This window comes from Sciurus vulgaris (genome assembly GCF_902686455.1).
Source record: "Sciurus vulgaris genome assembly, chromosome: 2".
NCBI lineage: Eukaryota > Metazoa > Chordata > Mammalia > Rodentia > Sciuridae > Sciurus > Sciurus vulgaris.
Genome location: NC_136462.1, coordinates 133050683 through 133076528, shown reverse-complemented (window position 1 = coordinate 133076528; position 25846 = coordinate 133050683). Strand labels below are relative to the sequence as shown.

At 42.2% G+C, this 25846-nt stretch overlaps 1 protein-coding gene across 1 annotated transcript in view; it reads left to right on the top strand.

Annotated features, from left to right (window-relative positions):
- Positions 1-25846, top strand: part of ENTREP2 (endosomal transmembrane epsin interactor 2) — a 490869-nt gene that overhangs the window by 456413 nt on the left and 8610 nt on the right. Inside the window, 4 exon segments of the mRNA XM_079122168.1 lie at positions 3394-3501; positions 15859-16019; positions 16590-16725; positions 23551-23626. Coding sequence (XP_078978294.1) covers positions 3394-3501; positions 15859-16019; positions 16590-16725; positions 23551-23626 — 481 coding nt within the window.

Sequence of the window (25846 nt, the reverse complement as noted above, 5' to 3'; positions counted from 1 at the left end):
TTTTCTGTGTATGTGGTTGGAAATTTGTAAAGTAAGTATATTATTTCCTTCTAATTCAAACTTAAAATTCAGAAGAGAATAATGAGATATTTGTAAACTTTCAAACAAATATTTAGCAGTCACCTTTTTTGAATGAGCTACTTATTCTACTATGTAGAATAGTAGAAAATATGGACTCTGCTTTTGATATTTTTTTTAAGACAGAAATGAAAATGTCCTGTCTGTTCCTACTGCAGGGTCTGAGACTTACCTCCTCCAGCTAACAAGCTAGCCTGTTACTTTTTACTGTTAACTTCTCTGGCAGAAGACATGAAACTCTTGGTTCAGAAACAAGGAATTTTATTACTCACAGCAAAAGCAGTAACCCCAGAGCATTATGTTGCTTTCTGTCAGTTCCTCATGTCCCTTCTGTCTCAGGGTAGTAACATAAAGCACCCATCATAGAAACTTGCACAGTATGTTACATTACAGGGGAAGAACAATAAACTTGGGGAATCTAATGCCTAAAACCTATGTTCCTTCTTCCTCAAGGTTGCTGCAAATACAACCTACGGAAATGAACTGGGTAATAAATAGTCAAGGTTTTATGTTCTTGGCAGGAACTTGAAGCCATGCCCAGAGTAATGGCAGTGTCTACCATCACAAGGCAATAAACAATAAATGGTACAAACATTAAATAGGATAATTCAGATAAACCAAACCCCCAGCCCACACAAAATTAATGTTGTGTTTTGGGTAGTCACTTCTGCTTTATGCTATAGGTCTCTTCTTGTTATTCTGCCTTCCATCATTGTACTCTGACTGATAAAGGCCTCTGAGAGGACCTCTTTCATTATTCAAAGAAAAAAATGTGGGAAAAAAAAAACGGTGAATGCAATCATAGAAGTGAATATAATTGTTTGTCCTCCATATACCAATATTTTCAACAAACGAAAGATTCAAAGTCCTGAATTTTTAATATTTTTAAATCTATGGGCATCTGTCAATTCTCATGACTGTCACCTTTCTCTGGTAATTGTGTTATTAACATCTAGAATCTACTTGGACTGGAGATCATTTAAAAGAAGTCAGCATTTGTAAGTGTCCCTACATATCTAAAAGTTTTTTCCTCTTACCTTTGTTTTGTATGTGATTTCCTTAATTTTAATAGTTTAATAACTTCAAAAGCAAGTATACAGAATGTCCAGCAGCAAAATCTCAGTATCAGCAGTGAAAGAGGTACTTCATTTTGACACTTGCCATTTTGAATGGCCTTGCCAAGGGATTTTATAGAACATGGATTTCAGGACTTGTAGAGGACTCTGATTAAGCTGTCAAAGGGGTAGAAGCATTGTTTAAGTCAGAAAAGAATTCTAAAGAAACACATAAAAATAATTGTGGGTGGTAGGAAATTATTTAGAAAAGAAGAAAAGCATTTAAATAGCTGGAGGAAGGGGAAAAAGCAGAAGAAGTATTTTGGCATGTATTTCAAATAAATCACTTCGTGAGACATAAAGTAGTATTTGCCTCAGGATGCATATTCACACAAAAGGTTATGATTTATGTTGCTTTTCTATGAGTAGTTTTATTTGGTCACAAATGGTAGCATATGCAAAATTAATGTTATTTTAAGAAGAGCATTCATTTCAATAACTGAATGTGTGGACAATAAAGTTGAGATTTCTAGATTGAGGACAAAAATATAGGTATTGTTTATGTTCTTAGCCACATTACATTGACAGGTGTCACGATTTTAGTCATAATTTTGAATTTTCCCCTGAGAGCTATAAAATACATATTTAAAAAGAGTTCTATATAGTCTTTCAGGGTTCTCTCTGGTGTATTTTTATGGTAAGAATGGTAATTTCATAGAAAAATTCCCTATTTTATAGGGAGTTGTTAGGGGAACCAAATCCCCTGAAGTAAGATGAATCTGGAAGAGGGAATGAATAAATACAAGGGGCATCAGATGCTTTGGGAACATCCATTAGGTCAAGGTCATAGAGATGACTCCTAATCTATATTTCCAGCTCTAATCACCATTGTCAACTTCTGACCCAAATTTCCAACTATTTACTAAGATGTATGAGGGACAGGCTCCCTGACCACTCAGCCTCTCAATGTCTCAAAGCACAGTGGTTATTCTGGTTTTAGGACTGCTTCCCTTCTAGGATCCCCTGGCCTAGGTGCTGGCATCTCATGTTCCCACCCACCAGAATCATCTCGTATTTTCTCCTCTTCTTCTTCACCTCAGTCTCCCTCCACCACTGCCAATGACCAATAAGTGTCTATGCCCTGCTGGCTTGGGCTTTCAAGTCCCTCTCAGACTATCTTCCTGCTTCTTCCATGCACCCTACTTTATCTTCAATGCTGTCTCAATGGTCACTTCCATGTTTCCAGGAGTCTCTCATTTCACAGGTGTTAACTGAGCACTGATTATACTCAGCTTCTGTGCTGGACCCTGCAAGGGTATCTTTATGAATCATTTGTCAAAACAGGTTGCATCATTTCTTTCCCAACATCACACTCCATGAATCGTACCCTCTAAGATGGAGAATAAGATGAAGATGTCTGCTTTTACCTCTTACTCATTCTCAATATTCAAAAGTCTTAGCAAGTGCCATAAGGCAAGAAAAAAGAAATAAACAAGAAGAAAGTATTTGAGCTCATTCCTAGGAAATTATGCTGAGTGAAAAAAAAACCAATACTAAAAGGTTACAATCATGATTTCATTTATGATAATTCTTAAAATGGGAAAAAGCATAAAAATATAAAACAGACTAGTGTATGACAGATGTTAGGAACAGGGGATTGAGCAGGCAGCAGAGGCAGGGGTGAGTGTATCTGTAAAAGACAACATAGGGGTAGGGTGGTTGTGGGTCTTTGTGGTGATGGAGATGTTCTGTATTTTGACTTTATCATTGTTAGTATCCTGGCCATGATTTTTTGCAAGGTGCCACTTATCAGGTATACAGGACCTATCTGTGTATTATTTCTCACAATTGCATGTGAATCTACAATTACCTCAAGATTAAAAGTTTTATTTTAAAACTTGGCATTTTATTAAGCATTCATTGCAACTTGGAGTTGAATGTTGTGATTGATAAAATATTGCCCACTTCCTTACATATTGACCATTCCAAGATTTTCTTAGACATTTTACTATTTAATAATTATCAAAATTGTAAAAGACATTATTTAATATTAAGAATAATTTGATCAGCATTGTAAAAGAATAAACACATGTTATATTTAAGGTCAATCTTGATTATGAAAACACACATACAACAAAATCTCCATGAAGCAAATGATACTCAATTTCTACCCTCATTCTGGACCTTATCAGAAGGGCTAAGGATTCTACTTCCTGGGTGGCCAAGATAAGTTGACCTTCTCCTGCATCTTTTCTCACAGGATCTCCTCTTCAGTGTGTGTGCCCTCAATGTCCTCTCCACCATCGTGTGTGCATTGGCCACAGCCATGTGCTGCATGCAGATGGTCTCCTCTGACGTCCTACAGATGGTGAGTGGACCCTCTTCCTGCCCAAACCCACTCAAAATGCTGGGCCTGATCCCTTCTCCCACAGCCAGTTTGAGACCAATATAGAAGCAGGTGCATCTGACCAGAAGGGAGGCCCTATCAGTCCATGAAGTGTGGAGACCCTAGGAGGTCATCTCATGCAGCTCCCTGGAAGACAGATCATCTGTACGTTTGGTGCCACTGATGTCTTTATTTTAGATGTGATTGGAGTTCAATGTTGATAGGCCCTACCAGGGTCCTGTCCTAGATGCCCCCTGATGTGTGCTCCTGGGTAATTTTAGTGAAAGTCTGACAGCTCTAGATATCCCCAGGGTCCAAACCACCAGAGCATAGCACCTTCCTCACACGTCACAATTCTCTTTTAATAAAGGAAGTTCAAAGTTGTCAGGAGATTAGTTCTCAATTGAAAAACTGCTATTCTTTGCTTTTTAAAATTGCTAATTAACCCTGAGCTCATAATTCAGTGGCAGGCCACTGGCCATCCTTTAGCTCCCTGGCCAGGGGCTCACAGAAGAATAACTGCTGCTCCCAGAGAAGCAATGAGGCCAGAAGCAGGGGTCACAAACTTAATTAGTACACATTTACAAACACATATTTCATAAATAATGAAGGTTCCTGGGTGTTTCAATGTGGGTGGAACAAAGCTCACTGTTCAGTATGTTACCACTAAACTCAGTACAATTAAGAGAAGTTGATAAGAAGAACTTGTTCTTTGATGCTAAGCATAGGAATCCCACACTTGATCTCATTCTTTCCCTTCCTCTTTGTCCCTTTCTTATAGTGTATTTTTGTTACACATAACAAAATACCCAAGATTTAGTGATTTTTTTTAGTACTAAGGATTGAACCCAGGAGTGCTTTATCATTGAGCTACACTCCCAGGCCTTTTTATTTGTTTATTTATTTTACTTTGAAACAAGGTCTAACTAAGTGGCAGAGGCTGACCTCAAGCTTGCGATATTCCTGTCTCAGCCTCCCAAGTCACTATAGTCATGTGCCACTACACCCAGCCAGAACAGGTAATTTGTAAAGAAAAAGAGGTTTCTTTAGCTCATGTTTCTGGACACTGGAGAGCCCAAGATGGAGCAATTCCCTCTGTTGGCTTCCGGTGTGGACTTCCAGGCAAAAGACAGAAGGGATGTGGGCACAGAAGGAAGACAAAACACAAGAGGAAAACTTCCTTAACAACAGCCCACTCTGGTGACAACTAATCCCATGAGAGTGAAAACTCACTCCCACAGGTAGCATTAATTCATTCATTAGAGTTCTCCCAACCAGGCCCCACCTCCCACCCAACACTGCTATGTTGGAAATTCAGCTTCAACTTGAGTTTCGGTAGAGACTGATATTCAAACCATAGCACCGTCTTCCTGTCCCTCAGCTTGCCTCTTGAGACTAAACCTGCCTTCCAGCCAATGTTTTATGCATCTCACGAAAAACAGGCAAGATGTTCCTGTAGTAGGCTCATGCTGCATGCTGTTGTTTTTCTCATTCACCCTGTGGCATGATCAGTTAATCAAGATATTGGGCCAGAGAGCATCATTACCAAGACATTAGAAATTTGCTGGTCCTGATCATATGCCATGTGCAGCCTCCCCTCCCGGTATATATCCACGCAGCTGTCACAGCAGGCTGACCTTTCAGAGAGGTTGCAGTGTTCTGAAAGGTGTCTAATTAAGCAGTTATTCAGCAGAATGAACTTTTGGCCCTGTTCATGGAGGCCTTGTGTTGGCAATTTTCTCCAGTGTGTTGTGTAAAGGAAAGGTTAAGTACCAGGGGGCTTACTCACCTCAGCAGATTTTACTATTGATCTGGAAATATCACACCAATTTGACCAAACTAACATAACTAAGGGCTATAAATGCTGAAAGTTTGTATTCCTGTAGTTTTAAGCATGGAAATGAAAATAATGCTTTATATGATTTTTAAATACACTTTAAATCAACTAAGTAAGAGAGATGTATCTTCTAGCTATGAAAACACGCACACTCATAACAGCGATGTGCAGGGTCATTATATAGTTACGATGTGTGGAAAAGAAGGAGGCCTGGAGTCATGAGTTTAAAGTCAGACACATCCAGGTCCAAACACACCTCTTCTTTGTTTGAAAAAAGTGACTCTGGCTATATACTAAACCTGTGCCTTAGTTTCCTTACCTATGAAATGGACCTAATGGAATATCTGGTGATCTCTCAACAATTGTAATCTTTGTTGATTTTGTTTTTGAAGTGCTGGAGATAGAACCCAGGGTCTCACACCTACTAGGCAAGTGCTATACCACTGAGCTACACTCCCAACCCTGAGTTGTTTTTTAAACAGGAGGCTAAGCAAGAGGATCAAGAATTCAAAGCCAGCCTCAGCAAAATCAAGGCACTAAGCAACTCAATGAGACTTTGTCTCTGAATAAAATACAGAATAGGGCTGGAAATGTGGCTCAGTGGTTGAGTGCCCCTGAATTCAATCCCTGGCACCCCCTGCCCCCGAAAATCACTATATAAACATAAGTTATTGTAGCGATTACAACTGTTTGAGTAAGTTTTCTGTTGCTATAACAAAATAACTGAGGGTGGTACTTCATAAAGAGAAGAGGTTTATTCAGCTTACAGTTTTGGTGGCTGAAAGTCCAAACACCATGTTGCCTGCTCTTATGAGGATCTCTTTGGCTGTGTTACATCATGACAGATGGCATCATGGTGGATAGCATCACAGTGGCAGTCCCATGTGGGAGAGACAGTGATTACATGGTGAGACAGGAAGCCAGAGAGGGACTCAGAAATCAAGCTTGCTCTTTTATATCAACTTTTTCTCATAAGAAATAGCTCTCTTCAAGAGACTGGCTTTAATCCCTTCCAGATACCTTGTCCCCAGTAAGCTAAGCACTTTCCACTGGACCCCACCTCTTCAAGGTTCCATACTACATTCCTGCACTACTACACTGAGGACCAAGTTCAAAACATGAATACTTGGGGAACAAACCACATCAAACCTATAGTAAGCTCCCATCAGAAACTGGCTATTTCATCATTAAGTATGCTGTGTGCGTTAGTTTATTTCAAACCCCAACTGGGAAGTAGAAATCATTAAGCTTCCTGCTGGCGAGCTCTTCTCCTTGTGTGACCACATGCTGTGGGACCACCAAGGCTCTGCTCTGTCAAGACCTGGACATGCCACTGAGCTCCAGAGTCACAGCAGAGGCAGAGGAGAGTGGTGGAGCATGACTATGCACCCATGGGACCAGCATCCAATCAGGGGCACATCACCATTGGTGTTTGTTTCCTCTGTTTAAATAAGATTATTTTTGCTCTTCTGTCTCACAGAGCCACTGAGAAGATGATTCAGATAATATGTGGAAATGGGTTTTTTGAAAAAGCATGGTGGCCACATGGAGATTGCTTGTGGCATGTGGGTAGGAGGCTGGACCAGCCTGGTTGCCCCATTCTGAACCCGCAGAGAAGTAGGGAAGCCTGAGGGAGTCTTGGTTATGCCTGGAAGGATGGAACCAGGAACTGAGTTATTAAGGAGGATGCTTCAGAATCTTACTTCATTTCAATTGATCAGTCAATTCTTTAATTAAAAATATATGAGCCCTGAAACAAGTCCAATAATATAACCAAATATAAAGAAAAAGTTAATAATCTCTGGGCCCATGGAAGAAATCAACGCTAAAACTTTGCAGTGAATCCTTCTGTTTATTCCTTTATTTCTCAAGTGCTTATATAAACACATACAAATAATCTTGTTTTCCACTTTTTCTCCTGCCCTTCCTCCTTTCTGTCCCTTCCATTGTATCAATACATTACATTTTGTTTATCCATTCATCAGTTGGTGCTCATGGGTTGTTTCTACTCCTTGGCTTTTATGAATGATGCTTATGAGGATCTTTGTATATATTTTTGTGTGGACATATGTGTTCTTGTTCTCTTGGGTGTATGTCTATAAGTATAATTGCTAGGTCATAATGAAGATTCTGTTTTAAGGAACTGCCAGGCTATTTTCCAAAATAACTGTACCATTTTATACTCCCACCCAAAGAAAATGGGGTTTCCAATTTTCCCACCTAATGTAAGGTAGAGGTTCAAATTTGTTCTGTTTCCAACACCATTTGTTGAAATGACTAATATTTCCCTATTGAATTATCTTGGTAACATGGGTGAAAACCAGTTAACCAGAAAATGAATGTATGAGTTTATATTTGAACTCTCAGTTCTATTTCATCGATTAATTTGGTCTTGGTTGTCGTAATAAGTTTTCTCTTTCTTTCTCTCTCTGTCCTTTTTTTTCAGTACTAGGTATGGAGCCCAGAGCCTAGCCTATGTCAGGCAAGAGCTCTACCATGGAGCTACATCTCCCATCCTTTTTATTTTATTTTGAGACAGGGTCTCACTAAATTGCCCAGGCTAGCCTCAAACTTATAAGAAAGCTTCTCCAGTAACTGGAATTGCAGGTTTGTGCCACCATGCCCAGCTTGTAGGAAGTTTTAAAATTAGATATGTGCATCCCCCCAATTTGTTCTTATTTTTCAATATTGTTTGGGAGATTCTGTGCCCTTTAAGTTTCATACGGATTTTAGGATCAGTTTGTCAATTTCTGCAAAAAAAGAAAAAAAAAAAAAAAAGAAAGAAAGAAAAAATAAAAAAAGAAACCCCAGTTGGAACTTGGATACTTTGATTAATATTGTATCATATCTGTGGATCAATTTAAGCAGTATTGTCATCTTATTGATATTGTCTTCTAGTCCATAAACATGGGATGTCTTTTCACTTATTTAAATCCTCTTTAGTTGCTTTTAGTTATCACTTGTAGTTTCCAGTGTACAAAAATTTACACTTTTTATATTCAATTTATGTCTAAGTATATTTACCATTTTGATGCTATCATAAATGGAATTGTTTTCATTTTTATATAATTCGTTGCTAGTGTATAGACATAAAAATGATTTTTTACATTGATTTTGGGTCCTTGAAACCATGCTGAACTTGCTCATTACCTTTAACTTTTGGGGAATTTTTTTCTATATGCAAGATTATGTCACCTACAAGTAAAAGTAGATTCATTTATTCCATTTCATTCTCTATGCTTTTATTCAATTTTCTTACCTAAATGCTGTAGCTGGAGCCACCTTCCGTAGTGAGAGAATGGGCATCCTTGTGTGTACCTATCTTAGGGGAGGAAGTTTCCAGTATTTCACTATTAATGTTAGCTGTGAGTGTTTCAGAGATGCCCTTTATCAGGAGGATTTGGGAAGTTCTTTTCTATTCCTAATTTGTCAAATGTTATCCTTTATCATAAAAGATTTATCCTATTGATATTGTTTATTATATAGATTTATCTTTGGATGTTAAACCAATTTTGTGTTCATAAGAAAAATCCCACTTGATCATGTTATGAAATTATTTTTATGTGTTACTAGGCTTTGATATCAGAGCAATGTTGACCTCATAGATTGGGTTTGGGAATATCCCTTCCTCTTCTGTTGTTTTGCAGCAGGGGCGGGTGGGCAGGACATTTTTGAAGACTTGATATTAATTCTTCCCTAAGTGTTTAGTAGAGTTCACCAGGGAAACTATTTAAGCTGCACTTTTCCTTGTGAGTAGTTATTATTATTATTATTATTATCAATTCAGTCTCTTTGTCACATTTTTTGTCCTTCTTGAGAATGTCTTGGAGTTTGCATCTTTATAGGAATTTGTTCATATGTAATTGATGTTATGTGGACAAAGTTTATGTTAAATATGTTGAAATAAAATTTGCGTGCATTGGACATAAGTTAAAATAAAATGTACTGTGTGTGTGTGTGTGTGTTTGCAGGGGAGTCCTGCAATACCTTTTAGTGGTGGTTGTTGTTCATTTACCAATCAACTACTGGTACCCAAAAGGAAGACATTTATTGGCATCCTTGAGTATTGTTTTTTGTTTTTTTTTTATACTTTCACAAGCCTGACTTTTTTCTTACCCTCTCCTTCCTTTGGAGTATATTCACTTCCCTCTTTTCTTACACCACAGCCAACTTCTGGGTTTTCCTGAGGTAATTTAAAATGTTTAGATCCATCCTTCAGGTTTTTCCCATGGTGTGGTCATTTCAATTATCTTTAATCTTTAAATCACAGCATCCCATCACATTTCCATTTATTTCCCCTTTTTAACTTTATCTAGCATGTACAGCTTACCACTATTTCTGTGTTCTTTATCTCTCCCTATTTTGACACCTTCATTCTGACCGAATTTTCATTTGGGGTGCTCAGCTGTAACTTGTTTCCCATTATTCTGATGTTGTTTTCACCTGAGACCTTCAGAGTGAGGGGCACTACTTGATGATGAGAGCATTGTTGGAGGAGGGTACTGTGAGCTGGTGTGCAGAAGGCCCCTTGCCATCCCTTCCTGATAAGCGAATGCTAATTTCTTTTCTCAGAAAGAAACTGTGTGATACTCCTGACCCATGGCCCCAGTTCCCACTGTCCTTCTCCAGCATCTTGTTGAACAGCACAGGGAGGTTGGACTGAGGGAATGAAAGCCAGTCTCTTGACAAGCTGTGGCTCTGTCCTGGGTCTCTGGCTTCCATAGAAGGAGCACTTCCTCCTGTTTTGCCCCACAGGGCAGCTATGTGGGCCTGGCATCCTGCACCACCTGTGGGCCTGGACTCTCACTGCCACTTCCCAACACTCACACTGCTCCTGAATGTTGGCAGTGGAGACCCCAGTTGTGAATTCTACTGTGGCTCATATGTTAACAGCTTATGCAACAAAACACAATTCTAGCTATAACACTTTCTCAGGAGAGTCCCAGATTTGTGTCAATGACTTGATATATTCACCTATTTTTTATTCACTTGTTTGCCCTCACATTCATTGGCTCATTCATTCGTTTGATTAGTCAGCAGACATATCATATCTTGCTATGTGTTCAGTGCTGTTAAGAATGTAGGACTCTGAGAAATAGTCATCCAAAGAACCCTTAACTCCTTTCTTATTTGTATGGATCAGCATTTTGGGATAATTAATAGTTGTTGAAACTAACATGATAAATATATATGTACATGAAATGTAGTATTATGCCTACTGTCAGAATTGATGAAGCCGAGTTACTGTAATGTGTGGCAATAGATCATCTGATTATACAATTCAGTTTATTGATGTAATTTAGCAGAAAAGGCTTTTTACCTCCTAAGTGTCTACACTATCATTTTTTTTAGTTTTATTTTTAAATACAATCTCATTTTTTTCCATTTTTCCATCACATTATTTTCCTCCCCACTTCCTTCATTGACAGCCACTTTAGCCTCAGGAAGATCATCTGCTATAACATGCATCTCTATCAGTCACTGGCTTGTTCACTTCATCTTTTATTATTGTCACATATTCTCACCTCTAAGCTTGTGTCTTAGAAAGTAGAACTCCTTTAGAAACTGCATGGGGAATGTGTCTTCCACAGTTGTGGTAATGTGGTAAATGTGGGCACAGAGTTGGTATGGGTGCAGGCCACTTGGGAACATAACCCCACCCATGCTCACAGTATCTTCTCCTTCACTCCATTGCAGGCTGCACCTGCTTGGACCTAGAGTGACCATCCTTTAATTCTGGGTTCAGTAGCAGATGATACTGATCAACCAGACCAGCACCAAAGGGCAACTGATTATTCTAAGCAACTAGTTAAAGCAGATATTCAGCAAATGATGTACACATGACTTTAAATATGCTTTGAGCATTTGTCTGCCAGTCTTGAGATTTGGGGCCGTGATCTTTCCTTTGGTCATAGATCCGCTTGCTGTGTCAGGTTGTATTTCTTGCATAAATTTCATGAAAATTGCATGATTATGATTTCCAGGTTCAGTTCTTTTAAAGTGGGGTGAACCATGGGAAGCAGTTTGAGTGCAGAACACTCTTAGATATTTTGTGATTTTTTTTTTTTTTGATTCTCCTCACTGTCTTAGAACTGCCTTGCCAAGACCTAATTTGGCAGCAATTTCTGCTTAGCTACTTTTATTTTTCAAGTCTTTCTAAAGCATTCAGGTTGGTTTTCTTAGGACAAGCAGCTTTTTCTGCCTGCATCCATATGTCATTATGCAGTATTATCTGAAACTGGCCTTTCCCTGTGTAGGAAGGCATGTGCAGGGCCCTGACTGGCATGGAACTAGCCTGGGGGGGGGGGGGGGGTTGAAGGGTAGCAGCAAGCAGCAGGACCAGGGAGCCATAGGGTATGCAGGTGTCATCCCAGAGTCTGGAGCACAGAGGAAGAGCACCAGTTTATCTGGGGAGTTGGTAATAAGGAGTCAATTACAAAAATTCTCATTGTAGTAATAATTCTGCTATTTCTACTAAACCTAAGGGAGGATAGAGAAAGAAGGCTTTACCCCTGTATCTCTTAGTCTTTCTGGAAAATCGCAAAGGTGTGTGTGCTCCCTTCAGGAACCAGAATGCAGTGGGAAGGCTGGGGGAGGTTGCTCTGCTCCCTGGTGAAGCAGGGAGGGTAGCTGTGGGTCAGGAGCCAGGCTGGTAAGTAAAGGCAGGTACACAGACACAGCCTGGAGCCTGGAGGGCAAGAGAGTTTTCAGAATGTCAAAGTGTTCCTGGAAATCCCAGGCCTGTGTCTTTAGGCCCCTGCTGATCTACTCTGCCTTCCTTGATACCCCCATGAAAGGAGATGGAGGAATGGGGACAGAAGAGCTAGTATTTATGAGAGGAGCCTTTGTTTAAGCTACATGATACTATCATGTAAGTCTGTGACTGAGAAATGATGTTTCTTGCTATGGCCCTTTCAGGTCCCCGTGGGGCCAGGCAAATTCACAGGGTCAGTAATGTGCTGTCTGTCACGTGGGCCCTCAATGGACTCAGGATATGAAGACCAGACCTCCGATATCCAGTCTGAGGCCCTTGACCTCTTTGTGCTTTCCCTCAGATCCCAGATGCTAGGCTGTGTGGATGGAACCAAATTAGAGGGGCTCTGTGTTGTGGACCTTAGGAAGCTGCCCAAGCCAGGTAGTTCAATTCCAGTCTCCCCCCACTTCCAGGTATGTCTGGAAGAATAGCATAGGGGTGTTCTGGGATCCCTCTCCCCAGAGAATACAGAATGATAGAATCTCAAATGCTTGCTCCTTTGATGTGAGTGACAGCCTTGGGAGCAAGAGATGTAGATATCAGGAGGGCCTTTGTGACCATATGGGCCAGAGGACCCAGGGCAAGCAGAACCACCTGCAATAGAAGAGATAACTTGGTCCCTATTTTGCCCACCACCTCCAGATTCAGAATCACATTTTACACCTGGCAATAAATGTGCCCATGTGAGGTCTCAGAGCATAGTACACAGGCAGGTGTGGGAGATGTGGGCTGACCAATGGGCTTTCCAGGGTTACAGGCATTTCTGCCTAATCCTGAAAGATGATGGCACGTTGCCAGGTGAAAGGGAGCTAGGGAGCCAGGAAGTGGGAACAAAATGTGTTTGGTGTTTAGGGTAGAGATGAGGCAGATTTGTTCAGAGTGAGGGTTTGTTTGTTTGTTTGTTTTTGTTTTGTTCTTTGGCATTGGTTGGTTAGGAAGTTGGATTCAGTGAGCAAGGGTCTCATTCACAAGAGTTTTCAAAGGCATTGACCTGATTGGTTGAAAAATAGCTCTGTAAGCAGGATGGAGACTGAATTCCAGAGGCAGAAAAGCAAAGCAGAGAGATAAGTCCACTGCTTCTGCAAAGGAAGATGGACAGGAGTTTTGCAGAGACACCACAGTGAGGAGGTGCCTGACTGTCCATGCAGCAGATGTCCCAAGCTGGAATCCACTGTTGGATGAAACACAAGTGGCCCCTGATGGGAAAAGAAGTTGCCCTTGGCGTTTCTGTAGTTAATACAAGGAGCATGTTACCTAGGAAGACTGAATGAACTAAAGGGGATGCTGAGGTCACACAAACCAAAGCAGCTTTCACACCCCAGAGGGAGGAGGACTACAGGGACTTCCTTCCTGCTGCCCCCTCTTGGCTCCCTCCAGCACCCCCTATTGACAAAGCCTAGCTGGCAAGGGAGCCTGGGAAATGTAGTCTGTGGGATTCCAGCCCCATCATCACAAAACAAAGGACGGAGCTGGTGACCTTAGGCAGCAAGGCATATCCTAACCTCATTAAACAAACACTGATAGTGGGGAAGAGAGGAAAGAGGACAAGTGTGACTTGTAGCCTTCTTGCTGGGGAGGGTGAAGAGCCAAGACAAAAGTGTCCCTTTGAAACAAGTCCAGTCTGAGATTCTTCCATGAAGATGTGGCCAGCAGCACACCCCTTGAAAGGGGGTCTGGAGTTTAAAACTGATGCAGAGTCTGGTTTTTTGATTTTGGTTCATTTGGTGGTACTTGGGGAACTGAACCCAGGGCCTAGCATATGCTAGGCAAGTGCTCTACCACTGAACTACCACCCAACCCCAGAGTCTGTCCTTTAATAGTCATAAAACCTCTAGTGTCTGGCAGCATCCAGTCATTTAAACCTGCTAATGGAATTGTCTGGAGCTCCCACCTTTTCTGAAAATGCTGCTTGTTCCCATGTCTGGTGGACTTAGGGTATTAATAGACAAGTGTTTTGACTTTTGTATTTCCTTAGTTTTTCTTGAGTATGTTATTGATTTTCCTAATTCCTGATAGAGACTAATTTGAAGTATTTTCTTGTTAGACCTCATGGACATTTGCCCTCATTCAAGCTGTTCGGCCTTTGCACACTAAGCATAAGGATTAACAGCTTCCCATGGCAAAAAAACAAAAAATGCATGTTCAGCTGCTCAGAGCTAGTGATTCACCTCTATTTCAGACAATTAAACAAACTTAGCTGTGGGTCAGAACAAGCTGGAAAGGTAAGGGAATGTGCTCCGTGGTTAGAAAAACCCACAGGAACCATTTTTAATCCCTATGTGTTACAAGTTCAGTCACAGCCACCGATCTTTCTCCATCCACTCAGAGCATGCTAATTTTGCAGTACTTGACCATATCAGGATTTTGATCTTACCTGTACTAGTGCAAAAATGTTCTGATGTCCCGACCTCTATCAATTCCAGCACACCTTACCTCTGGTGCCAGAAGGCACTCACTGCCTCACAGCTTCCATCAAGCTGTTCCCCAGCTCCAACACCCTCTCTGGCTCCCTTGAATACCCGTAATTAAGAATTGACTTCTAGAGCCTTATCTATTTGCTATTCTGAAACACACCCTTCACTGGCTTATGATTGTTCTTGATCTTAAGTACCTTCTTAACCCCTCCCCTTGAAACCTACCTGTCTTTCAAGGATCATTCAGAAATCATGTTCTTCATGAGCACTTTGTAGAACCCAGGTTCCTACATTGCTTGGTGACTTCATTGTTTTCTAAAGGAGTTTCTGTGCTTGACTGTGTACAGGTGACTCTGTGTTCTGACCCCTACACCCTGTCCCTTTCCTTACTTCACATGCCATGCAGTAGGTAGTCCCAGAGCATGGAACCTCCACAACCCAAGGTCTTTTGCACCTATAGACTCTCCATTGAGATAAATGGAGCAATGTTTCAGGCATCTCTATGCCACAGGTGGCCTCTGGTGACCTGAGGGTGAAAAGAGAAGCAGTTACTTAAGAAATGTAAACCAGGCAGGTAGCATTCATTTTGAGTTTTGCTCAGTTTGTTTAAGTAACCGTTCACTGTTCAGGGTTTCCTCAGGAATGTTCTGGAGTTCATGAAGGGAGTCTCCTCTTCCTCAGTGCAATTTTTCACAGGGCATACAGAGTCTCTGGAACTGGAAAATGTAATAGATATTTTGTGTCTAATGAGGCCTGTAATGAAATACTTGAGAAATGTTGGGTTAAAGGATTAAACAGTGAAGTGAATTTTTCAACACAAGCCTTATCAGGATCTTTAACACACTAATGCATGTTACAGGGTTCTGAGAAGAGCATACATATGGAGCTCTTCCCACATTTATTTCACCATAGGAGTTTGGTGTGGGTGCATCTTGAGGGTCTAGCATTGTCTTATGAACATGATTTGGGAAGTGCTGTTGAATTGTGTTAATTGTTAAATTGTTAAATTATTTGACTACAGAGTTTGAGTAGTAAAATCACAGAAGCCAGAATTGGTGGTAAGGATGATATTAATGACTTCCCAGATGGTATTTTTTTCTCCAAAAGAAGTGCAGCAGAGCACTCCACATAACAACATGGAAACCGACGTAATGAGGCTTCCAAGGGGAGATATGAGGAGCAAAGCAATCCTTTTAAAGTATGTGTTTAGCAGCTATGGCTTGACAAATTAAATTACAGACATTCCACACTGATCATTAAAGCTTATGTATAATTAACTTAATTAGACACAAGCCACACAAGATGTCTCAAATAATTCTGATTCTGTTTTCCAGTTCTTTCCACAAAGGTCGCATTCTGCCAACCCTGCCTGTGTGACTCCCCATGGCACAGTTCTCCATCAGACGCTGGATTTCGACGAGTTCATCCCCCCACTTCCACCTCCACCCTACTACCCTCCTGAGTACACCTGTACACCCTCAGTCGAGGTCCAGAGGTTGGTCTACCTGCCGACGCCCCGTGTGAATGCCAAAGCACCTGGACAGGAAGCCGTCTTGGGGAGGAGAAAGTTGAAATGGCCAGCTTACCTTCAGGGGACACATTGAGCAGAACAAAGAGAAAGTCTGGGAAAGCATTTTTGATGAGAAAATAGGCAGTGAAGGGTAGAAGGAGAAGTATCTTTGAAATAGGACATTTCTATTGGTATCTTTGCAATGTCACCAAAAAGAAAACACAGGCAGATAGGAGTCGCTCTATTATGTTCTCATGATGTACAAAATGTTTAGTTATTCATAGATCATATAAAATTTAATTAAAGATTTCATCGACTGTCTGATTATTTTAATAGACAGGGCCATAGAGTTCATTGAAAACGTGGATGTCTTTCCAAAAGAAAAACAAAAGTTAAAATTGCCCAGTGATTCAGGCTTTTATTTGTCAAACATGACAAGTGTGGGATGAGGAGAAACCTTGACAATCGGTGTTCTGATTGCTTTGGGGAAATTGTCAGCAGTTGGGGCTGCTTCCTCAGAGAATGACAATGTGATAGACACTTCTGCCTTTTCAGGGGCCTCCACCTGGACTTTGCTTCCTCTCCATTCAGTGCTTTGTATGATGTTGCCATCAACAGCCCTGGCATGCTGTACCCTGCTGAGCTCCCCCCACCATATGAGGCCGTGGTGGGCCAGACTCCTGCCAGCCAGGTAAGGCCAGGGATGCAGGCAGGCCAGTTCCTATGGAAATGCTCAGGGAAACATCCCTGGTCTGTCCTCAGGAAGCCCTGGGCCTGGAACCCAGTGGAATGCATGATTAACATCCATGACTATCCTGTCTCCCTGTCCTACTGTGTTCATTTGTATCAATTTAAGCCTTTTTTAAAACCTGAGGAATACTGGTCTTCTTAGCCCTGGGCTATTGGTGAGGCGATAGATTCAGAGAAGAGGACCTCTCTTGTGTCATCCCAAGCTCTCGTCCCTGCTCTTGGTTATCCTGATGGCCCATACCTACATAGAACAGGCGGTGGTGTCAGACATTATGTCATTCACTGACCAAGGAGGTGTCAACTCTGAGGAAGCTCTGTGGTTGAAAAAGCAGCCAGTTCAGCCCCACAATCCTCAAAGACAGTCATTTCCACTAGGAGAGGTCATTTTTGGTAGGCCAGTGGTGGTGGGAAAAGGAGACGACTAGATATGCCTACTCTGTGCCTAGTGGAATCAAGAGTGTTTCCACTCTTGGGAATTGTAGGGGACAATATTTGGCATACAGACTCTCCTTCAGGGTGACTTTTGACAGGCCATCTTAGTATCGGGATGACCTCAGGAGCCCCTGCCCACCCTGGCACAAGAGATGGTGCCTGAAATGCCCCAAGTGGCTCAGCAGTCTGCACACGGCAGTTGTAGACTGGGCCAAGGATTTCAGCCTTCTTGTGTCCATAGTAAAACCAGTGGTATGAGCGCTGCCTGTGGGAACACGATTCTTTATGGAGAAGGCAAAGCATGACCCTGAAATTCCTGAATTTGCAGTTGTGTATATTCTCCTAAACTTTTTTCTTTAAAGCTGAATGGGTTTCTGTGTTCCTGATGTGATTTATCTTTCTACTTATGATTAAAAAAAATAATTCAAATAATTCAAATCAATATCAGTGAAGACTGTTGGCTGTGATAACTGTCTTCAGCATTCAGTACACTTCAGGCCACTTGTCAGAGGCACCTGTCCTGTACCTGGCAGCGTCCAGGGAGGAATCTGAGAGTTCAGAAAATATGGATAGGAGACAGGGAAGGGCAGGGAGAGGGCTGGGAATGCCACTGGGAGAAGGAACAGCCTGTGCAAATGCTTGGAAGAAGGGAGGGAGAGAATGACCTACCCAGGAAACAGGAGGCTATTCAGAATGAGTCTCAGATGAGTGTGACATGGATATCCAGGTGATTCACTGGATTCCAGGGTCATCAGAACATTTGAGTGGGTGCCCACCAGGCAGTAGGATCTGTAATTTAGAGCTTTAATGATAGCAAACTTAACCACAGAGATGGGTCACTGAGGCCTGTAAATGAGGTGGATGTCCGAAGACAGGGAGAGACCTACAGAATGATACCATTGCATATTGTAGTCAAAGGGCCCCCACCCACAGGTCGGGCTGCAGAGCAGGCAAAGCACTGCATGGGGCTCCCACAAAGCCCGGATTTGCAGGAAACAGCAATTCACAAAGAAGGGATGGACTGGGGCTCCCCAGAGGCTTTAAAAGACTGAACCCTTGAGTCCACCTGGCTTACCATGAAGGGCCATCTGGTGACCTCGGCAGGAGCAGTATTGATAGGGTAGTGTAGCAGGAGCTGATTTACACTGGGTAGAGGTGTGGATGGGACATGAGGAGGGGAAGGAAGGTATGGGTCTTGGTTTTTAGATTCCAGTGGGCATTCTAGTCCTCCAAGGACTTGTCAATCAAATCCTGATGGCTGAGCCCATCCCCAGGGTTTCTAAGTCACTAGATGGTTGGGGGAGGAGGGTATGCTAAGAATTTGCATTCCAAACAAGGTCTCAGCTCCTGCAGATGCAGGGGCCCACCTGGAAAACTGGAATACATCACTATCACAAAATGTTTGCTAAAAAGAAGATGGATGATTCTTAGAGGGGAATAAGGCCTTGAGGATGTCACCAAAGTGATAAGAAAGATCTAGAGGAGTGGGCAGTGGGGCCAGGGCAGTGGGGCCCTCAATGGAGGGCATTCCCCAGGAAGGCAAGAGGGGAAAGCTGAATGAGGCATGCAGATGAACAACTGTGCTTTGTAACCAGCAGGGGCACCAGACAGGGTGGCAGGCACCACTGGAAACCCCATAAGTGCACAGGGGTATGTGATTCTCCCCAGCTGCCTCAAAGAACGGTGGGCAACTCTGCCATCCTCTGCTCCATACCACAAGCCTGCTTGCTACCATCACAGAATTGCAGCTCCATGCTGGGAAGACTTGGCCAGCTTCCTTATCCTCCCTTTTGTCAGCTGTGAGTCCTATTTCCAGAAGGGATGACTGGGTGGAGTGATTCATAATCCCATGTGCATTCCCTGGTGGAAAGTGACAGGACCGGGCATGCTGCCCTGCTCAGAGTCCTGTGCTTTCCAACAATAAGAACCCTGTCCAGGAGCCCCATCCCTAGCTTTTCAAGGCCTCTGAATGCTGGAAGGAACTTTGATTTGAGTGTAACATTCTTGGACAAATAGAATATACTGGAGGATGACAATACTGGTTCTAAGACCTATATGACACCATTCTCCAAATCTACTGGAAATTGTGTATGTTGAAATTTTTCTCATAGAACTTTGGTGAGAAGCATTTTAAGCATTTTAAGGTCAAAACCTTGTCTCACGTCAGCTTGTGTTAGCTCAAAAACCTCTAGCTCGTAAGTGCTTACGCAAACATTAACTGCAGAAACAGCCCAGGCAAGTGTCTGTCTGTGTGGCCTCTCTCACAGCCCGCCCCATGTGAGAGCAGGACAGCATCTGGTGATCAAGGGGCCGCTGCAGCCCACAGGCCAATTCTATTTGACCTTATGCTCTAGGAGCACTTTTCAATTCCACAAACATCTCCAGGAGTCCAGAAGTCAATGAAACCCATTACCGTCCACAGAGGGAAGGCTGTACTGCCAGCTGCCCCCTCCTCTGGGGTGGCCGATTCCCCCTGACTAGACAGTAAGGAGCTGCCCCCCTTCACAGCACAAGCATCTCCCTGGGCAAGGAGGAGTTTAATTGTGTCCCCTTGTTAGGACAAATGGCATATAAATTGCCTATCAGTACTCATTTAGATAAAGAGAGGAAGACAGAGTGACAGAAGAGTGAAGCAGCACCGTTTGGGCTCTGTATGGGAGCAGGAGAAAAGATAGGTACTTCTGGGATTTTTTTTTTTTTTTTTTTTTCTTTTAGATGAAGTCTTGCTATGCTGCCCAGGCTGGCCTGGAGCTCCTGGGCTGAGGTGATCCTCCCACCTCAGTCTCCTGAGTAGCTGGGTTTGTAGGTGTGCACCACCACACACATCTGAGAAGATATTTTTAATTGAGGAAGAAAAGCAACCCTGATCAAGGATGTTTGTTTGGACCTATTCCCCTCTATGAATCAGTCACACACATTCCCTTTTGGCGTCTTCAGTAGTGATGATGTTCTTTTCAGTGGTTCCAGATTTTATTCTTCAGCAAGCTCATAAAGAATGAATTTCTTTCTATAGCAGGAAAGTTATTGAGGATTTTTCTGATTGATGTTCCTGTTTAAATGACAAGATCACATTCCAGGGACCATTTACATCCATGAGTACTCCATGGAATATAGAACCAGGGATTGGAAAGAACTCCTTCTCTCCTGGAAATAAGAGGTTGATGCGGTGATGAGACAGGGACAAGCAAACTTATTTGCTACTTCAAAGGGAAAATTGAGCCTGGTTTCTGGGTAGGGTCGGGTGTGTGTGAACAAAGGGAAGGGCATTAAGGCAGGGGGGGACATCATGTCAAAGGCACAAAGATGGGATGGCCAGGAGCTGGTATGGGAGCTTTAGGTACATGAAGGAGGTCACCAAAATGGCCTGAGTATAAGCATTATCACCCTAATATCAAAGTATCTTTGAGGATTGGAGTCTGGTTTTATGACACAATGGTGCTTAAGGCTAATTTGGTGGCAGCATAGTGGGTAAAAGGGAAACCTGAGCATGAGGCCACAAGACACCAACCCAAAGTCCTGAGTTATTAGTTATATGTTCAAAGGAAATGACCTCTACATTTTAAAGTCAGTGTCTTCAAAGACTGCCTTGAGTATGTAACTCACATTTTCCATGATTGCTGATACTTGCCCCCAAATAACAGCTCTTCATAATGCTGGTACTAGATAGTTGACCTCACCCAGGAGTGAGGAACTCGTTACAGAAATAGGGCAGGATTTCCTTGCAGTGTGAGTCATGGAGCTATCTAATAGGAAGATGAAGGGGAACTTAACTGATTTGCCTAAATACCAATTTATTTTTCAATTACAATGACTGGTCAAAATCACATATCTGAGGATTTCTAAGTCCCAGATTAAGTGATACATGTCCAGAAGTGTCCCAGTTTAAGTTATACACACAGCCTGTCTTTCACGGGCCCTCTTACTCACCTCCTTCAAGGAATTCTGTTTATGAGCCTTTATCACAGAACTCAAATTTTAATTTAAGTTCCATGCCACAAATTTATTTCCTGTCTACCCTCTTCTACTTTCATAGTTCATTGACAATGCTGTGTGAAATGAACAGCTATTTTCCCCACAGCTCTAGTGTGGCAAGGTGGCTTTTGACATCAGGGAAGGCCAAATTCAAATTAAACCCTTGGCACTCTGCTTTTGAGAGGTGATAGATGTGCTCCCAGGAGCTGTCTCCTCTCAAAACTAAATTTTCTGGCTCTTGAATCCAGGGAGCCAGAGGGAAGTGAGTGCTGCTTCTGCAAAATATGAAACGAATCCAATTTCCTCCTGACCTTGTCCCACTGTGTATTTTATTTCTCTTGTTTTATTTATTTTTCTTTATTACCGGAAGCTCTTTGTTTTTCTTCCAGGCAGCAGGTTTCTAAGTTACCTTCCACCTCCACACATACACAAATCAAATAGAAAATTAGATATGGGAAGAGAGTTATGGAATGAAACAGACCTTGAGGGCATTGTTCTTTCTTTGTGTGTGTGGGATTTAGTGGAAGATTCTGAATTCTGGCAGGGATTTCCAAAATTGGTTATTGGCATATAGCAATACAGTGAAAGAAAAAGTTGAATGCCAATGGTGGTGTGAATTATTCCTCACCCAATTCTCTCCCCAGCAGTATGAGAGAGCTAAAAGGACGTCTTATGTGATAGGGTCCCAGGAAGCCTCTAGACACCTCTCTCAGGCAGCTCTCTTCTCTGGTCTTCTCTCTCTTTCCAACCCTCCTCCCATTCACCATGGTGGGGAGCAGCTCACACCCTTTGTGTTGGTGCAGAGGCTGCAGCTGGAGCCACCTGCCTTAGTGCCAGCCTGGTTTAAAAAGGAGAGATGAAGAATATCAGCTATCTGATTGAAAATGGTGGGGGACGAGGGAGGCAGAAATGTAATTACCTGAGCTGGAATCGGACCAAGCCACAGGGGCTCGCCTCACCTTCCCCAGCCTCCTCCAGAGCTCATTATTTGCAAGCGTGTCCCAAAAGCAATTCCGAAATAACACAAGGAACCAGAAATTGTTTTCTGAGCTAGCATGGGATGCATGGTGGTGCCCGTGTGCCTTGTGAGTCATGTTCAGCACATTCAAGCCCAAGGCCAGTGAGGGGCCAGGATGCCCTGGAACAGGGATGGAACAGCTGTGCCCACCAACGTGGAAACCATGCTGCACAGAGGACGAAGAGAGGAGGACAGGGCAGGAGTCCAGAGGGGCCTGTACTGTCTTCCTCCTATTCCCTCAGGCCTCTCTGGGAAGAAAAGGAGTCATTCCAAGAAGAAAGATGCCAAAGCTTGGTGACTATTGAACATAGCTACTTACCACCAGTACAGGATGGCACGAAGTGTGCCACCACTGTTGTGCTACAGGGTCCACATTCAGACTGGCACACCACCCGTGTGGATCTGGACCCTGAGACCCAGGCAGGGAGGATAGCCTAAGAGCTATCTCTCCCTCATCTTGCAGGAGACCAAAGGGAAGAGAGCACAGGCCAGCTTGCAAGAGTCTGAGAGTTCATTTGGGATGTGGCCATTTTTCTACAACTTAGTCCATGTTCAAACCTTGCCAGCATGAAACATGATGAGTCTGGCGACCATTTGTCCTATGGCCTTCTTCTTCCTAGAGTGGAAGCCAGGATGAGATAAAGTGAGTGAGAGAATTGCAGTGGAAGTGAAGGCAGGCCCTGGTCCATGCCCCACAGTGACTCTGGAGGATCCTATGTGTCCTTTGTTGGTCCCAAACAGTGCCCTTCAGTGGTAGGTGAGTAGGCCTAGGGTGTGCCAGGGTTTGGATGGTGCTCTTATTGCAAAAGGTCAGAGAAATGGGCTTTGACCTTATCAAGGTCAACTTCAACACCCCCATCTCATAAATTTAGGGGAGAATACTGGATATGTATGTACATGCCTCTTAATACTTCTCGCTAGGAGGTGAGTTTTTTAAAGCCGATCTGTATAGTCATCCCTCAGTAACCACAGGGGATTGGTTCCAGGGGATATGCCTCTCAGATACCAAAATCCACATATGCTCAAGTCCCTTAGATAAAACAGTATAGTAATTGCATATAACCCACACACCTGCCATAGTTCCAATCATCTCTAGATTACTAACAACATCTAACACAATGCCTGCTTGTTTTACTCACATGGATTCAGCATAGTACTTGGTACATAGAATTTCAAGTTACTGGAACTTTCTGGAGTCCCCACCCACCCCTGCATATTTTCAGTCCCTGGTTGGTTGAATCTATGGAATGGGTGGATACAGAGGGTTGACTGTGTTACTGGAGGCTGATGTGTTCCCACGTCCCACTGATGAACCACCTTGATGCTTTATGTTTCTTGCTGAAGGTTACAAGCATTGATCACCAGGTGGCGGAGTCCAGCTCTGGGGACCCAAACACCACTGCTGGCTTCAGTACACCAGGTAATGTTAACTTTTAGTATCTGAAGCACTAAGTTTATCTTTTTTGAGGATGTGTCTTTTTCTCCTGTTTTCTTCTTTCCTTTTCTTCTCACTCCTGCTCTCCATTTTTTACTCTTTATAGGGGTGGAATTTGCTGTAGTCTTTTCCCTTAATTACTATATAAATTCTTCACATTTTTCCTCTAACCTTCACCCAGTAAGTCAGTGTTCCTGGGAGACCTCATGCTTTCTCTAGGAAGCAGTCAAGAGGGCACATAGGTCCAGCAGGTTAGCTACAGAAAAGATAACTCCATCAGTAATTAACTACTGCGTTGGAGTGAGGTTGGGTTGAGATTGTTTTTATGGCCTTTGCATGTCCAGTTGCTCCAGGCCATTTCTCACTTTTGCACCTTAGTTGCCAAATAATTCAGTTTGACTTAAGTGTGTGGGTTTATTTCTGGGTTCTCTATCCTGTGTCTTTGATCTGTGTGTCTGTCCCTCTGCTAACACCACACTGTCTTCATGACCATAGCTCTGGCAGAGTAGCGCCCCCACTTGATCCTTCAAGTCAAGATTGTTTTAGCTTCTTCTATCACAGATTTTAGAATCTGCTTATCTGTATCTTCAAAAATCCTTGCTGGGATTTCAATAAGAACTGCACCAAACCCCTAGAGTCATTTTGGAAGAACTGACATTTTTCCTACACCAAGCCTTCAAATGTACAATGTCTCTAATCCTCATTTTGTAATTTTCAACATACAGATCCTGTCCATGTTTTGTTAAGTGTGCAGAGTGGCACTGGTTCCAGGACTCCCCTTGGGTACTAAAATCCAAGGATGCTCAAGTTCTTTACTTAAATGGTGTAGTATTTACACATAACATGTGCATATTATCCCATATACTTTAGGTCATTTCTAGATTACTTATTCAACCCAAGTGAATTTGCATAAATAGTTGTTATACTGTATTTTTTAGGAACAAGAGAAAAAGGTCTATATGTATATAGTAAAATTGAAAAAAAATTCACAGTTGGTAAACCTCCTGGATACAGAGTCAACTATATTCTTAAGTTTTTCATTTTTTAAATTTTTAAAAAAATTTAGTTTTATGTAGACACAATGCCTTTACTCTTTTTTTTTTTTTTTTTTTTTTTTTTTTTTTTGGCGGTACTGGGGAATCAAACCCAGGGCCTTGTGCTTGCAAGGCAAGCACTCTACCAACTGAGCTGCTATCTCTCAGCCCCCTTTACTCTATTTTTATGTGGACTGAACCCAGTGCCTCACACATGCTAGGCAAGCACTCTACCACTGAGCTACAACTCCAGCCCCAGTATTTCATTATTTTTAGAGTAATTGTAAATGGTATTGTTTTCAATATTTTTTTCTGCTTGTTCATTGTTCATCTGTGTGATTGTGTGATACAGATGTGATTCATTCTTGTGCGATGACTTCGTATCTTGCCACTTTGCTAAACTTAGTAGTTCTAGAACTTTTTTTTTTAATTGGAGGGAGTTTTTCATCTATTATAACAACAAAATAGTGATAAGGAATGCATGCTGGCAGGGCCACAGGGAAGTCACTACCCATAGTCCCTACTGGCATCCAATATGTAGACCTCCCATTTTTAGGACTCTTTATCCAAAACACTTTGCCAAAAATGTTTATACTTTTACATGTAGTGATCTCAATTCTGGAACGGCCCTAGGGGAGTAATGTAAGCAAAGAAAAGTACAAATGAAGATTGTTGTTTACATTTTTCATAAACAGTGAAAACCCCAGGGAACAATGAAGTCCATTAATAAGAGTAAAAAAGCCCTGTTGCATATGATAAATGCATTGTTATACATTAATTAAGAAAATGCTTGTGGTCTTTGTGTGAAAAATTAGAGGTCCACTAGAATTATGATGTCATCCAAATAGGCCCACAGCACAACTTCAGGTGAGAGTGGGCAAAACCAAGCATTGCCGTCCCCAGCAGGAGCCTCTCCTGGACTGTTACTGCAGGTTTGTAAGTTTCTAGTGAATCTGTCTATTCAGAGTTAGGTCATATTTGTCCCAAGAAACCCAGTCAGTGGATTATCACTGATGCTGAGGGAATTGAGATCAAGAGGAATCAACTGGCATGATGGAATTAACATAATTTTGAAATGGAATTTGGATTGGGTTAATAAATACAGTTTCTGGGTTTGAAATTTTCTAATGACATCGAAAGTGTTGGTTTTTTTTTTTTTTTTTTTTCTTCT